Here is a 16,019-nt window from a genome sequence, read left to right on the forward strand (position 1 = left end):
GAAATCAAATGTAAAAACCTAACTTGGTAAGATTCCATAATTCAATGCAATCTTGTCGGAATTTAAGAATTTGTAATGTGTGTAAATAAAAGACTTGTTAGCGATTTTTTTATACTGGCAAAAAGTACACAAACATAATTATAATTATGATTGGCAATCATACCCGATATATAATTATTTACTCTGTTTTATAATAAATAAGATGAAGTCCTTAAATATACAATATAATTTGAATTTGTCATTATTACACAAATTTAGTGTTGGTATATTCATCCCTTGTTGTTATGTCAGATAACTTTTGTAGGGTTCTATGTTTCACGGTCAACACGTTAAACAACTTATTTGTGACCAAAGGGGAATAATTCAGAACATTTCAATATATTCACGGAATAAACATTTAACAGAACATATTTGATCACTCCCGGACTTTGCCTCATAGGTAGGAATTTCCTGTATGTAATATCAATTTTTCTTTGAAATGAACTAAGATTGTTTTCCTAATGTTTATTTTCCTTTACGTATTGGTTTCGTTCCGTTGGCTCGCTCTAACGTAGTGCATATTTTTCAGTTAGGTCGATATGTGCATGTCTGTAGTCATTTGGGTTTTTATGTTTCAATAAATTTAAATTTCTTTACCAAAAAAAATGGTGCCGTTCCGTTGGCTCGGCCTAATATAACTGTATATTTCTAAGATAGGTCGATATATGTGCATGTCTGTAGTCAGTTAGGTTTTGGATTTCAATAAATGTAAAATTTCACAACCAAAAAACTTGTAAATTTGGAAAATGGACGAATCTGTCGTAGAGTTGTCACTTGCTTCTAGACGTACTTAGAACATGAAATAATAAATTCTGTGACTGCATCTTAGATCCTTCATGACATTTAGCTAATCTGCATTCAATTTAATCTTCATGCCCAATATATCATGTAGTGTTAACTTACAACTCTAGATTCTATTGAAGAGGAAAGTAACACTAGACCACCGAAAGCTTAATTATTAGTTCAGCCTAGGTAATCGGGTGATCTAGAGAGATGGACACAGTGCTGGCGGTGTTGCCACAAAAGAGGGGCGAAAGATACAAAAGGAACAGTCAAGCTCATAAATCGAAAATAAACTGACAACGTCATGGCTAAAAATGAAAAAGACAAACAGAAAAATAATAGTACACAAGAAACAACATAGAAAACTGAAGACTGAGCAACACGAACCCAACCAAAAACTGGGGGTGATCTCAGGTTCTCCGGAAAGGTAAGCAGATCCTGCTTCACATGTGGCACCCGTCGTGTTGCTCATGGTATTACAAATACGGTAAATAGTCTAATTCGGTTTGTCACATTCACGAAAAAGGAAGATTGTAGTTACCACATAATATTCGAATACTTGTGAGTGAATAAAAATAAAATGTTTCCGCAAATTTAAAGATGTTTAGAGTAGTTATATTGAGAATATTAGATGGCCTCTTCAATATCACATCCATTTCAACCCGATACTATCAGATTATTACATGGCATTTTTCATATCGCATGTATTATCAGCCCTAGGTTCAATATTAGCCCAAGAGCCGCATGGCTCGAGGGCTGATATTGACATGTTATGATCTTTTTATCATATGCTTCAACAGTAGAGAAAAATAATAGATTCATATATTGATCCTTTTACGTGATTCCCGAAAAGAAGCTGAAAGAGTAAATAGTTCACGGACGTCGGACCGCAAATGTGATACATTCAATATGAAATCTTTCTATCATATGCTTCAACAAAGAAATAAAAGAAATAAAACACATTTTAATATGGACGAATCGACAAAAAAATAATTCAACAATATACATAATGAACATTGTTTGGAAAAGTCAACTTTTTTTAAAGTAACTTTTTAAATTATGTTTCAGAAAACTAAAAAAATGCATTTATTTAATATTTTTTATTTTTTTTGTTTTTTAATTTAATTTAATTATTCTACACAATATACTTTCCAGTATTCAAATAATTGTTTTGTACACTACTTTGTAATGTTTTTCCACTGAAAACGTAGCATTGAGGTATATTTTCCGGAATTTGCCGAGTATCACCGGAATGCCATGTGATAACGTTACGGAAAGGCATGTGATAACAATCGAAGCATGTGATAAACTTTTCATATCAGCCCGCTAAGCACCAATTCGAAAAATATGGAAAATACTTTAATTTAATGCTATTATCATACGGTAAAAATAATATGTTATTTAGTCTAAGTATATGATAAACCGATATATAAGCTCTTGGGAATATCTTGGCGCCTCGTGTTGATACGGATGTGATATTGAAAAGCCATATAATATTTTATAGCTGTATATAAATATATTAAAACTTGAACTCTATATATAAAGGTATAACATCGTAAAAAAGTAAAATCATGAATAAATATTAACTATTTCGGATAACTAAATATACTTTATCGATAAGCTGTAAAATGATTCTTATATTTACATGTGGTAGTCGAACTGAAATTATAATCTTGATCGTTATACAAATTGCCACGAATCAATACGCTGGTAATTTTTTTCAATATAGATATTTGGCAGGAGGAATTAATTCCTTAACACTAAGTGTCTTGTTCTAAAACAGGAGGTTTAGGAAAGATCTTGGATAATTTGGGTATTTCGCTATAATCTGCCAATTGACACGTTAGTTAAGGCAACAAACGGAAATAATTCGCCTCTTCTGTTTGTACTGTAATATGTCATTGCGGCTGTTATTGTTAGCACGCGCAAAACCATGACACCATTCTTTATAGGTGCAGTTGTTTCTAAGAAAAATATTTTAGACTCGAAAATTTCATATTTAAATTTAATTGACTTGTGGGTGTTGTTTGAATGATTGATAAAATCATCCAAATTGTGTTGGAATGCAATCCATTTCGATGAAACGAAATCAAGACAGGTGTTTAGATAAAGATGTTGAAATAATTTGTTTCTGTAATTTTCCCACGAAAATAATTGCCGTAAGATAGTACTATTTTCGTCCCCACCGCGCGGCGGTCTATAGTACTTCGTAAGTAGGATACATTTGATTTTATAAAATGTACTAGTCAACATGTTCTTGTCATTTTTATATTTCAGATATTTTACCATCTTTCAATAATCTTTCAGACATTGAAACATTCTATCCAATATTTCGAAGTAAATGATATCAGTACAAGTGTTGCATAAAAGGTATTACTTAGATGTTCATGTTCAGACGTTCACTAACTGAAGTTGTTTCATGTTATATTATATAAATTGCATTACTAGTATATAAAACTGTACCTCCTCAGTCAAATAGATAGAAGGGGAAAATGAAGGAAAATTACAAGATTTTTTTTATATATATATATCTCTATATATCGACGTGTCTAAGAACATAAAAATACTATATCTCTCTTTATATATATATACATTTTTATGTTCTGTATTGATATATAATTGATTGTAATAATTAATGTTTGTTCTTATTTTGTGTGTTGATGACAATCCAGACTTTGACTTTGTGTGATAGCTTAGAAATTGATCACAATACTTAGTCTTCTATTCATCTGATATCATAACAGCTTAAAAAAAATAACAAGTTGGTTTCTTTAAAAAAAGAAAAACAATACGTGAACCTAAGACCGCTGACTGGTCACCAAAAGATTGTTGCTGAAAGATAATGATGAAGTTAAACTACCTTTATTAATAATATGTAATAGTGTGTACATTCTTGCACATGTCAGTTTAATAAAGTTATGTTGGATAATTGTGAATAGAAATGTGTATATTTACAGCTACTATTTGAATATACATTTTAAAGATCGACTATTTCATTTGTTACTTGGGATTGTACAGCATTTTTTTTCATAAACCTAGTATTGCAATTGCAGTTTGTATAAACCGGATGTATAATGCAAATTGGACAAACCACTGATACAAAATATTGTAAAATTGTATATTCTATAAGCTTCTGAATAAAGTATTATTATTACAATATAAATTTAAGCGCTCAGTTTGCTTTATAATCTTGATCTGCATTTATTTTATCTATATTATATCTTTATATTGAGTTTCCTTCCTATTATCAACTCGTTATTGAACTTGTCCGTACTCATGGTAGATATTGTATAGATAGATTGTCCTTGTGAATTGCATGCTACAGAGTTTCAATAATTGAAACTCTGTGGCATGCACCTTTTAAGAATGTTTCATATATATTTCTTGAGAATAACACACCAACTTCATTTGAACCTCTTATATAGAGACTAATTTTGGTCTCATAAAACATCTCAAATTTTAAGGATTTCCTGATTTTCTTAAATCAATCCAAATATTCTACAGGGAAACTTGGTTTTGAAGAATATCTTATTTTCAGAAGTTTGATGAATCTTATACATCAACTTTCTCTCAAAATAACCAATTTATATAAAAAGACACGTAGATATGAAAAGATACCAGGATAAACATGTTGTACGCCAGACGCTAGTAAAGTCTACAAAGAATCACCAGTGACGCTCGAAGGAACATAGTCATAAAAAAGCCATATAAAGTACGTAGTTAAGTAATCTATTTCTTGGGTAGAAAATCCTTGGCATTTCGAAAATGTAAAAATTTACAAAAGGACAGTTAATCAAAAGATAAACAGCCAGAGGTCAGAATATCGTGAGCAATGATGATCGTGCTTGAAAATCACATGTCAAGCTTACTACCGCGTCCTGAATTTAGATCAGGAAAGAGAAAATTCGCTTTCACGAGTGAAATTAATATTTCTGACCAAAACAGTATAAATTAATTGACATTATGATAGTAATTAATTTTGTTATGATTATTGGAAAACATTTATTAAGTTTTTTGTGAGATGCTAGGATTTAAAATCCTTGTGAATTGAAACCACGCAATTATTTTTTTTCATACACGACCATTGAAATTTAGATATTTAGCTAATTTTGAGTACGCATCCCTGCTCATTGGAGCTCATACGTTACAAATAGTTCACATACATGTTATTGTCTGATCAAACATGTGAGACATAATGCACGTATACCTGTATAAATGATCGACAACTTTCGAGACGTTCCGGGAATTTTATTCCGACTTCCGACAGAGAGATATCGAGTGCTCATAGACACATCCAAACTCGCCAATATGTAAGCGTGAACCCCTCAGGGGGTACACGTAAAACCACCAAGTACAGCAAAAAATGAGCAGTACATCAAGTTGGGACCATTCGGATATATGTTTGCCCGCTAACCCATTGCAGCAGCCTGATATTAATACTGTACACACTATATAATTACTAAGATAGCGTGTTAGCAGTTATCTCAAGAACGAAAACATTGCTAATAATTATGCCCCACCTACGATAGTAGAGGGGCATTATGTTTTCTGGTCTGTGCGTCCGTTCGTCCGTTCGTCCGTCCGTCCGTCCGTCCGTCCGTCTGTCTGTCTGTTCGTCCGTCTGTCCCGCTTCAGGTTAAAGTTTTTGGTCAAGGTAGTTTTTGATGAAGTTGAAGTCCAATTGACTTCAAACTTGGTACACATGTTCCCTATGATATGATCTTTTTAATTTTAATGCCAAATTAGAGATTTTACCCGAATTTCACGGTCCACTGAACATAGAAAATGATAGTGCGAGTGGGGCATTCGCGTACTGAGGACACATTCTTGTTTATTTTGTTTTGTTATCCCTCACAAGTTCATGTGATGTATTCTTATATTGAACAGAAGTCAAAATTGATATTAAGATCAAGACACCGTTTATTTGTCGTACAAAACATTTAACGCGTTTGTTAACCTAATATATTTTTTATTTACCAAAGTCATAACAACTAAAGTCATACCATTGACCATATAAACTGCACATATTGAGTATACATAGAATATAGAGAATCCTAGTAGTGTGAAAAGTATTACAACATGTTGGATCTCAGTTAATTTTTGTGCACCGTCGAAATATGAATTTTCCCACTGAATTACCTAGCTCTCTTAGATTATTTGAACTCATTTATTGTCATGATATATTTATACATAGAACTTAAAAGATTGTACATGTAATAAGGTTCCAGTAATAAAATTAGACCTAAGACCTTGCCGAAAAGAGGGACATCAGTTTAAAATGAAATTCATCTCATTTTCCGAATGTCATCTTTACAAAACAACAATCTTTTCCATTTGAGTGCTTTTGTATACATACTTTTCAAGAACAATATTCTGCAAAGAATTCAGAAACACTCTCATAATTTCATTAATCTGCCGCCAGGGAAGACATACTTTGATTTGGAAATATTATCATGGACAGTATTTCATTGTTATACATTGCCATGGCCAGAAATATTTATATAATCAATGTTGTCAGTGAAAGTATTTCACATCATCCCTTCTTCTTCTTCTTCTTCTTGAATGATAAAACACAACTATACGCCGGACTAAAAACTAATTGCATAGTCAAGGACACCGCGCTATTTGAAGAGAAATTCTGTCCAGTGGACAATATTTCATAGGGGACAGGTTACAGGATCATTCATGGTCATATATTTCAATTCAATAAGCAAATTAGAACAACATAATATTACATTTTCAAGTTAAGCTGTCTCATTTTTCGAGTTCACGTGTTGATTTTCTTTTTTAAAGAAAGTAATTTTATGATTTTTCATTTTATGAATTACTTCCCTTTTCGCGGGAACCTGACAGCATGCTGATGAAAAAAAAAAGAGATGAAAACTGGAAGGTATTTATATATGGTGAGTGTCAAGCGCTCTGTACGGAAAAGAACCTCTCCTTCAAGTCGAAGATTGGTTAATAGATAATCAACGGAGAGAAAATTTGTTGCCTCTGGCTTTTAATTTTTCCAATAATCCGTCGATCAAAAAAATTCATCAAACTTTTTTATTCTGTAAAGAAATCATCCAAGTACTTGGAATTGATTGGCAACTTCGATTTCATACCGTATTACACGCATATATGTTACTTTTAAAGAAAGGCAGAAATACAAATTTTAATGTATGCATGTTCTGTATCTTCCTCCTTTAGTAGGAGAACCATCATGGGTTATGGTATAAAGGGGGTCTCATTGGGGGGATTTGATCCCGAACCCGCTTACTGTTTTGTCAGATTCCAGTGTCCTGCTAATACTATGCATGTAAGCAATTCTCATTTTTTTTGTAATTTCCCGTGTCCTGCTAGACATCGTTTCCCGTTTTCATGGCACAATAATTTGACTTTCACGTGTCACGCTTACAAACAATCGGCAATCACCTGCCATGCTGAGACCCAAATGAGACCCACTGTAAAGGAGGACATTTAACACACTATCAGTACATATTTAATGTGAGCATTTGTATAACTAGTTCCTAAGTACAATGCAATAAAACATACAAATACACCCTCTCATCGTATTCACTCATCCTCAAAATATAGAAATGCAAGATATACAAAAACAATTGATATATACAAAAAGGTCACCCCAGATGCTGCACAAATGCCAAGGCAAAGAAAGGGAAACCTGTGAGGGCACTTGGATTCCAAACTGATACCGCTGTATGTCTAAGCTATTTTCCTGGTAGAGAAAAGCTGGAAATCCTACAATAAAGGATCTCCAAAAGAAACTATCAATCCATTAGGGAGCAGCTAAAATCCTCGGACATCAAATAGATTGGTCTAATAGTTTCCCACATGAAAACTTCTTAACGATCCCATTGGACCACATGTCTCAAACAAACCAGAAAATAGCTCCAGAAACCTTCCTAAAAAAAAAGAATATAATCCAAAACATAATATATACCATGTAAGTATAATAATATTGTAACGTTTTTCATTTATTACATGCATCAGTGAGTTTTATTATCATCGTATAATCGCATTACTTATTCTCATTTACCACTATCAAATAATTCATTACAATCTAATTGTATCGCCTTCAATAAGAGTGTACTTGTTAAATGTCAAATCAAACATGTTAATCAGCTGGTGCCCTGTTGCTTTGTTTATATTGGTGCCTCGGTTGACCTCAGCTTCGGTTGACCTTAGCTCCGGGCTCCTGTAATTTAGCTCCTGTGGAATATTTCTTTGTTCAGAGTCATTTAAGCATATTGTAATCTGGTTACTAGAGTAGTATAAAAGAGAAATAGGTAGTGAGAGATATACGATATACGAGATCATACGAGGAGATACGATTTTGTGTACGAGAGGTGTGTACGTAGGAGATTTAGGATTATGTCACTGCATTGTTGGGCCTGCTGTTGTAAACTTGTATAACTGTTACATGTACATGTACATCTACTTTGGATTTTGAATAATACAGTATTGAACTTTTAATCTACTTTGTGTTTATGTTAACTTGCAAGACTTCGTTCAGACTACACCTGAGGATCCATTTATTTATTTATGTGACCAGGATTCCCTTAATCACGCTACCAGAGATTTTTTTAGGGTAACCCTGTTAAAGAGTATACTTGGCATTTGTTGTCCGTGTACGAGTGAAACTTTACACCCAACAACACAGCACAAACACAAGAATACACACTTGAGTTCAAGTGGCATCACGGCAAACTTGACCAACTCAACTCTTTTTCGTCACAATATTAATAAGGTATTTATTTCAGAAGATTATTTATAAGTTACACAATAGACTTGTGATTTACAAGCTATTAAGCCCATCATATTTCTTATATAAGTAATTGACATTTATCAGTCATGTCAATCAGATTAGAAGAAATTCAATATATATTTCATTACCCGCTAGCTATTTGTTGATTGGGAAAAGGATTAGTAATAAAACATTTGGTGCAATTCATAATTCTTTGCTTAGAAAAGAGCATTAAGGTGAAATTGTAGGGACTAAGTCAGCTCGTAGTCAAAATACTGGTAATGAGTCTGCCTATTAAGGTGGCATTCCTTCCAGCTAATTGACCTAATAAGAACTAGGACTTTTAAATCTGCTCAGTGTGTTGATCAAGAATAAAGCAGGGTTTATTTGTAAAGCAAAATTATATCCGGGTGAAATTTGATCCGGAGGAAAAAATGTCACAGTAGTTGTTGTCATATTTTTATCCGGAGGAAAATATTTCCCTGGGATATTTTTCCTTGCCGTGAAATTCTATCTGGGTAGGTAACTTATTAAATAGTTATTAAAAACAAACTTATCCTCTAGAATGAATATGAAATAACAATAGTGTATTTGAAATAAAACGAAATTGTTAAAAAAAAAAAGATTTATAATGGGAAATAATTTCACAAATTATCCCTGAAAAAATTTCCTGAAATATTCAAGTCAATATCATCCTTTTAAAAGGAAAATTATCATGAAACATAGGGAAGAAAACCAGAAGTAATTTCAAAGATCGTAATTGTGAAAACAATATCATGATTAAATACATGTAAGGTTAGTGTAATACATGTAAAAGTGAGTTGTTTTCAGATCTCGGTACAAATATAAATTTAAAAGTAAGGTAGAAATATAGTTGCATTACTACTGTTAACAGTAATAGAAGAATTTGATTATGATGATATTTTTAACTATATAAATAGTTTTGTCTGGGGACAGAGATGTAGTTATTGATTATATGGAAATCAGATAAATCATAGCATAACAATATATTGGAACAAAAACATGTTTAACAGCTGCATAGTTTTTACCTGTGAAATGTTATCTGTCTTATTAAATCAAGTTGTAAGTCATCTTTTTATATAAATGAATATATAAAAAATAAGATTCAAGGAAAAATTTCACTATAAAATAGATTCAGAAATATATTATATTAATATCTTTAAAATATAAATTGCTCATAATTACCTCCCTTTGATAAATTATGCAAATTTGGTCTACCTTTGTGAAACTTTTATAATTATAGTCAGGTATATATTGATTGTGAGTAACTTATATAGTAGTTAATGGGATTCTATTTCACACGGTTCTGTGAAATAGAGTACGGCAAATGTATACCGGTACATATACTATCCGCATAACACAGATAGATTTTCACTCCTCAGGAAAAAATCAACCTGTGAAATACCATGCCTGGAAAAAAATTACTGGGACAAATTATCCCCAGGATAAAATATCACAGAGGAACAAATAAACCGTTACATATTCACATATCACTATAAAAAGTAAAATAATTAAAATACCAAGCTCCAGAAAAATTCAAACTAAGTTGAATGTCAAATGTTTGCCAAACAGTTGGCAAGGAATTATTTCAAACATGTCACTGTTACAGACAACAGACATTTGTTAATACTTATTTTTACAAATATTTTAACAATTAATGAATGAGCAATTTCAAGCGTTCATTTTTTGTTTAAAGTTCAAATGAAATGACAGTCATTTCATGACAAAACTATCTTTTCCTGGCTTGTGCCGAAAAATTAATTGTATTTTAGAGTGCACTGATTCCTGGAAGTGTTGTAGAACTAGAAGAGGTAGTTCTGATCTGAGCAACAGCAAAAATATTCCCTTTTATTTTATTTTATTTTTTTATCAAAAGAAACTTTCAGAGTTGCTACAGTGATTTTAAGTCCTTAAGCATTCATTTGATATAAAAATTACCATATTAATATGCTAATTTGCATCTATGCGTTGGAACAATTTTGTCAAATAAAATCAAATCAAATCATGTTTATTGTACAAAAACAGGCCTCCAGCCCACAGTGCATTTATAAATTCACAATTAATAATATCAACTACAGGATAATAGTAATAGAGATATAAATCTTGGATTTAAATTATTTGACTCAATGGTTGCTCCAATTCTTTATTATGGTGCAGAATTATGGTGTACAGAGAAAGTGAAAGATATTGAAACTTAAAAACAAATTTTGTAAATGACCACTAGGAACAATTTTGTATTGATATGTATTACTTTCTTGAATGATTCTTTTTACTAGATCCAATTTAGTGGTTCTACACCCTTGAATGGGGGTCTCATTGGGGGGTTCCGATCCCGGATCCTGCTTACTGTTTTGTCCGATTCCCGTATCCCGCTTACACTATGTACGTAAGCAATTCTATTTTTGGGGAAAGACGGCTTCAAGCCGTCAATTCCCTAATGGGGTTGGCCAGAGTATCATTCCCTCACGTCAATCATTTTGTTTTGATAGTTTGGAAACCCCCTCAAAATGTCATACTGAAATTGATGACAAGGAGAACAGATTGACTTTAAATACATTTTTTACACATTTACTCCCTTCTGTTTCTCATGAAATTATCGTATATTGAGCTTTCCCTTACACCATATACGTTTCTTTTACAGTCCGGAAAAATCAGTATTACGAAATATTCTAAATATATCTAACATAGTGACGTCATTGTTGGAATGCCACACTACACAGGGATATCCTTTATTCATTATAAAAATCATTCACAGTACTTGTATACTAATTTAAAATCCGTATTTGTTAAATATAAACCTTATGATGTTTGCTGTAGTGTAGATGATTCACACACCAACATGAAATGCTTGAATCTGAGGCTATAAGCAGATAATATGTAGGTCAACTTTCGCGGTAAACAATGTCAATGGGGATACATGAGATTGGGGAGAGAAACGGCAGTTTTCATTGTTTCTGTAAAGTTCTGTTTTTAGAATCTTCCTCCAATTCAGGAGCACCTCAATTGATGAGTAATTTTACACTAAAATCAAATAAATGTTTCTGAACATTTAAAATGTGACATTTAGTATATGATAAGTAGTCTTCTATATACTAAATAATTATTGAAATGGTTTAAAAAAAAAAAAAATGTTGCTTTTTGTAGTTTATACCTATTGAGATTGGGGAGAGCAACTGCAGTTTTCATTCTTTCTGTAAAGTTATGTTTTTAGAATTTTTCTCCAATTAAGGAGCACCTCAATTGATGAGTAATTACCCACTAAAATGAAAGTCAATGTAGATGAACTCTAAAAATGTCACATTAAGTATATGTTACAGTGAATTTGTATAATCAGGGATTATGTAGAATCCCTAAAATTTTCAGGGATTATGTATAATCACTGGTTAGTTTAGGGATTATATATATTCACTACAATTTTCAGGGATTATGTATAATCACTAGAAAAAACGTCAGGGATTATACAGAATAACTGAAATGATACTCAAATATATAACGGTGTCTTCCCATTTATCCAACTTTTTAATTTTTTAATTTTTGTTAATTATTGGGTTGTTTGTTTAGTAATAATAAGGTGTCTTTCTAAAATTTGACAGTAAATTTGTTCCTGTATGTTTTTATATTATTTAAAAAATATATATATATTACATTAATGTAAACATTCATAAGATTGTCAATTTTATCCTGAATTTGTCAATTAAAACAGCAAGTGTAAAATCATTTGTTCCCCGGACTAATGCTATACCGACCAGAAACTTAAAATTTTACGACACTAAAGAGACAAAAGTCAATAATTTTCTTCAATTTTACCGGTTTAAGGAAAGTAAGACAATATTAAAACATGAGGGAAAATACAAAAACTATGACCTCTATGAAATTGAAAGTTAAGTTAAGTTAAGTTATTTAATATTATATAAATCAACCGAAGTTAAGTTAAGTTATTTAATATTATATAAATCAACCGAAGTTAAGTTAAGTTATTTAATATTATATAAATCAACCGTCGTTGCACGGGACTCGTACCGTTGCCCGGTCTGATTGCGTTGATATCTGCATCGTTAGCGAGAGCCTTGTCCCCACTGCTACCGGGGTTAACATTATCAATTGGCAAATCAAGCCATTTAAACTGTACTTTAAAAATGATTGAAATATATGAAATAAGTCATTAAAAATCTTGATAAAACTAAAGGGGGGTCTCAACACTTGCAGGTGCGTGTAGCTCACAGCTTAAAGATATAAGGAAAAGTAAATGTGTTTTATAAATCACAAGTCTACTACCAATAATTATGCACACTTTTTAAAATTTCGTAAAATTTTCGTTTGTGTACCTTTTCTCATGGACTGGCTCATATCAGACTATTACCCTTAATAATGTATAACGTTAGGCATAGTATATTAATATGAAAGACACAAAAATATTGAAATGATAAACACAGGATAATTAAATGATAAGCACAATATAATTAAATGATAAGCACAATATATATTGAATAATTGATGTTTTGTTTTTAATACTGACTTTATCAGCAATAATATCAAGCGAGCCCTTTTTGATATTTACTGTATCAGTATTAATAATATCAAGCGAGCCTAAAAGGGCGGGTTGATGAAGTTAGTATTAAAATATTAACATGATTAAATGGCATAATTAAATGATAAGCACAATATAATTAAATGATAAGCACAATATATATTGAATAATTGATGTTTTGTTTTTAATACTGACTTTATCAGCAATAATATCAAGCGAGCTCTTTTTGATATTTACTGTATCAGTATTAATAATATCAAGCGAGCCCACAAGGGCGGGTTGAAGAAGTTAGTATTAAAATATTAACCTGATTAAATGGCATAATGATTATTTTTTTTATCGTATTGTTTTAGCAATTGTTTTTAGTTTGAGATATGAATTTAACTGAAATTGTCATCAAAACTATTTTTACGCGTACAATCTTTTTGATAAATGTTAATTTTATGCACAATATTTTAAAAATAAACATTTTATTTACAAACTAGATTTGGATGGCACGACTTTTACACATTTGTCCTGTTTTTTTACATGTATATCTATTAAATTCATATTTGTTTTTACCACAATATCAACATTTAAAAAACCTTGTCCTCCATATCCAATCATATTTTACCGCACGTCTCAGAGAAATAGAGTTTTCAGCACAAACATCTGAAGGTACCAATGAAGGGAAATCAGCAACCTCAAACTGATTTCTTGTATTAAAGATCCGAGCAGGAGTCCATTGCTATATGGCAAGGATCTCTCTTTCCTGGAACCACTTGTGGAATTGGTTTGAGATATATGTTGTTTTTCCTCTGCAATTTGCATTAACTTTTGAGCATACGTTTTTCTTCAACCCAAGCAACACCTGTGCCTGTGCCAAGCTTATTTGTTAGTAGCATAATGAGGTTCAACACTTTGATAAAATATAAAGGAAAAAACTCATCACTTAAGAATCAAATAGTAGATCAGGAATGAAAACTGCATGTAAACTTAAACTTTCAAGGAATAAGAAAAAAAATGTTAATTTGTTTCATCATCTTTGGAGATTTTAATTATTGATAATCACTGAAATCATATTAGGGAATTTGTAGAATACTAATTAAAATTATCAGTGATTATGTGAAATCACTGGTAATTTTCAGGGAATCTGTATAATCACTAATGATTTTAGTGATTCTACATAGTCCCTGAAAAATCAGGGATTCTACATAATCGCTGGTTATACAAATTCACTGTAACATATATATATGATAAGTTTACCTTGTAAACATCAAAAGAATGCTGCTCCAATTCCATCATCAGGTGGAGTCCTCCTTCCTTGGCTGTTTCGGCGCTATTCCACAACAACCTCCAGAGGTGCGCCGGCTCAGGTGATCAATCTGAACCTGGAACTGGATGGCCTACACGGCTCCGATGTCTCAGCTGATCTTCTGTAACTGAATGCTGTTCTGTATATCTATATCTGTCCATTATCTACACAATAAATGTTCATTGTTTAACACTTTGTACTTTTCCACACTTCGTCTCTTTTCCTCCAAATCCACTGTGATGCCACTTCTGCTTCTCTACACACTTCTGTAATCAGTTTCTTCCTCTCTGCTCCTACCACTCCCAAGGTCCTAAGTGCCCGCCACATTGACTGTCCTGCAAAGCCCCTGCATCCGACTTCTATTGCCAAACACCACGTCCTCCATCCCCGCTGTTTGCAATCCTCTATTAGCTGCTGGTATTTTGCCATCTTTCTTTCATAAGCTTCCTCTATTCTGTCTTCCCATGGGACTGTCAGTTCCAGCAAGACCGCCTGCCTAGTTCCCTGTGACCAAATGACTATATCTGGTCTTAGCGATGTTGCTGCTATTTCTGCTGGGAAACTCATGCGTTGATGTATGTCTGCTGTCATCTGCCAGTCTGATGCTGTTCCAAGTATCCCTAAACCTTCTGCCTGGTTGTCTTTCTTTTCTCCAGCCCTCACAAAATTTACAAATATGATGTTCTTCTGCATCTTTCTCTTCTTTCTCCTGGTGGTATCCAACTTTGCTGCTATTGTTTTCAATACACTATCATGCCTCCATGTATATCTTCCATCTTTCAATGCGACTGGACATGCTGACAACACATGCTGTAGAGATGCTGGTTTGTCTTTGCATAAGGTGCATGTTGGGTCTTCTATCAACCCCCAGGTATAGAGGTTTGTTGGGCTTGGTAAAACATCATACACTGATCTTAGGAGAAAACTCAATCTGTATCCCTCCATACTCCAAATCTCGCTCCAGGTCAAAGCCCTGCTTCTAGCTCCTTGCCAATTCAACCAACTACCCTGCTGTTTCATTCCTACTGCCTTAACATTCCTACTCTCTTCTTCCATCTGTCGTATTTCCTGTTGCACCAGTTCCCTCCGTCCCTTCTCATTTGCTGTATCCCACCTTGGTTTTGTTGTCATACCAAATCCCTGTCTACCAACTGCGGTTACACCAACGATGACACTGTGCTTTAGTCTAGTCTCAGCTTCCTTAACTGCTTCCTCTGCTTTCCATTTCCTTCCTGTCCTGATCTTTACTTTGGCTCCTCTCACTTTAGCATCTTTGCTGTCTCTCAACGTCATAACCTGTCTTGTCTTTGTAACTTTATACTCTTCTGTCAATGCCTTCATTGGTAATTGTAGCTTTGTTCCTGTGCTGTACAATCCAATGCTGCTGAAACTTCTTGGCACACCCAACCATCTTCTTAGGCATGCACTGATCTTTCTCTCTAAGGCCTCCACTTTGGACAATGGGAACTCGTAAACTAGTAATGGCCACAATATCCTTGGTAAGACCCCATGTTGATATATCCAGGCCTTATATCTTCCTGGGAGCCCACTTTTGTCTATCTTCGTCAGCCATTCTACCAATTGCTCTTGAACTTCACCCATGTTTA

At 32.9% G+C, this 16,019-nt stretch overlaps 2 protein-coding genes across 4 annotated transcripts in view; one reads left to right on the top strand and one right to left on the bottom strand.

Moving 5' to 3' along the window:
- The first annotated feature begins 6,649 nt into the window (after nucleotides 1–6,649).
- LOC139517900 (leukocyte tyrosine kinase receptor-like) overlaps nucleotides 6,650–16,019 on the top strand; it is a 296,261-nt gene continuing 286,891 nt past the window's right edge. For 2 of the 3 annotated variants that reach the window (XM_071309393.1, XM_071309392.1), the window contains exon 1: nucleotides 6,650–6,725. The gene's annotated coding sequence lies outside the window, so the exon portion shown is untranslated. The remainder of the gene's footprint in view (nucleotides 6,726–16,019) is intronic. The other variant, XM_071309394.1, reaches the window with a different exon arrangement.
- LOC139515524 (uncharacterized) lies at nucleotides 14,599–16,014 on the bottom strand. Its single transcript, XM_071305100.1, has one exon. It carries the CDS (start codon nucleotides 16,012–16,014, stop codon nucleotides 14,599–14,601), a length of 1,416 nt encoding a protein of 471 aa, XP_071161201.1.

This window comes from Mytilus edulis, chromosome 3, assembly GCF_963676685.1.
Source record: "Mytilus edulis chromosome 3, xbMytEdul2.2, whole genome shotgun sequence".
Taxonomy (NCBI): Eukaryota; Metazoa; Mollusca; class Bivalvia; order Mytilida; family Mytilidae; genus Mytilus; species Mytilus edulis.

Bases quoted from the DNA above. Each gene is read 5' to 3' on its own strand.
- LOC139515524 (XM_071305100.1), bottom strand. From the start codon at position 16,014: ATGGGTGAAGTTCAAGAGCAATTGGTAGAATGGCTGACGAAGATAGAC.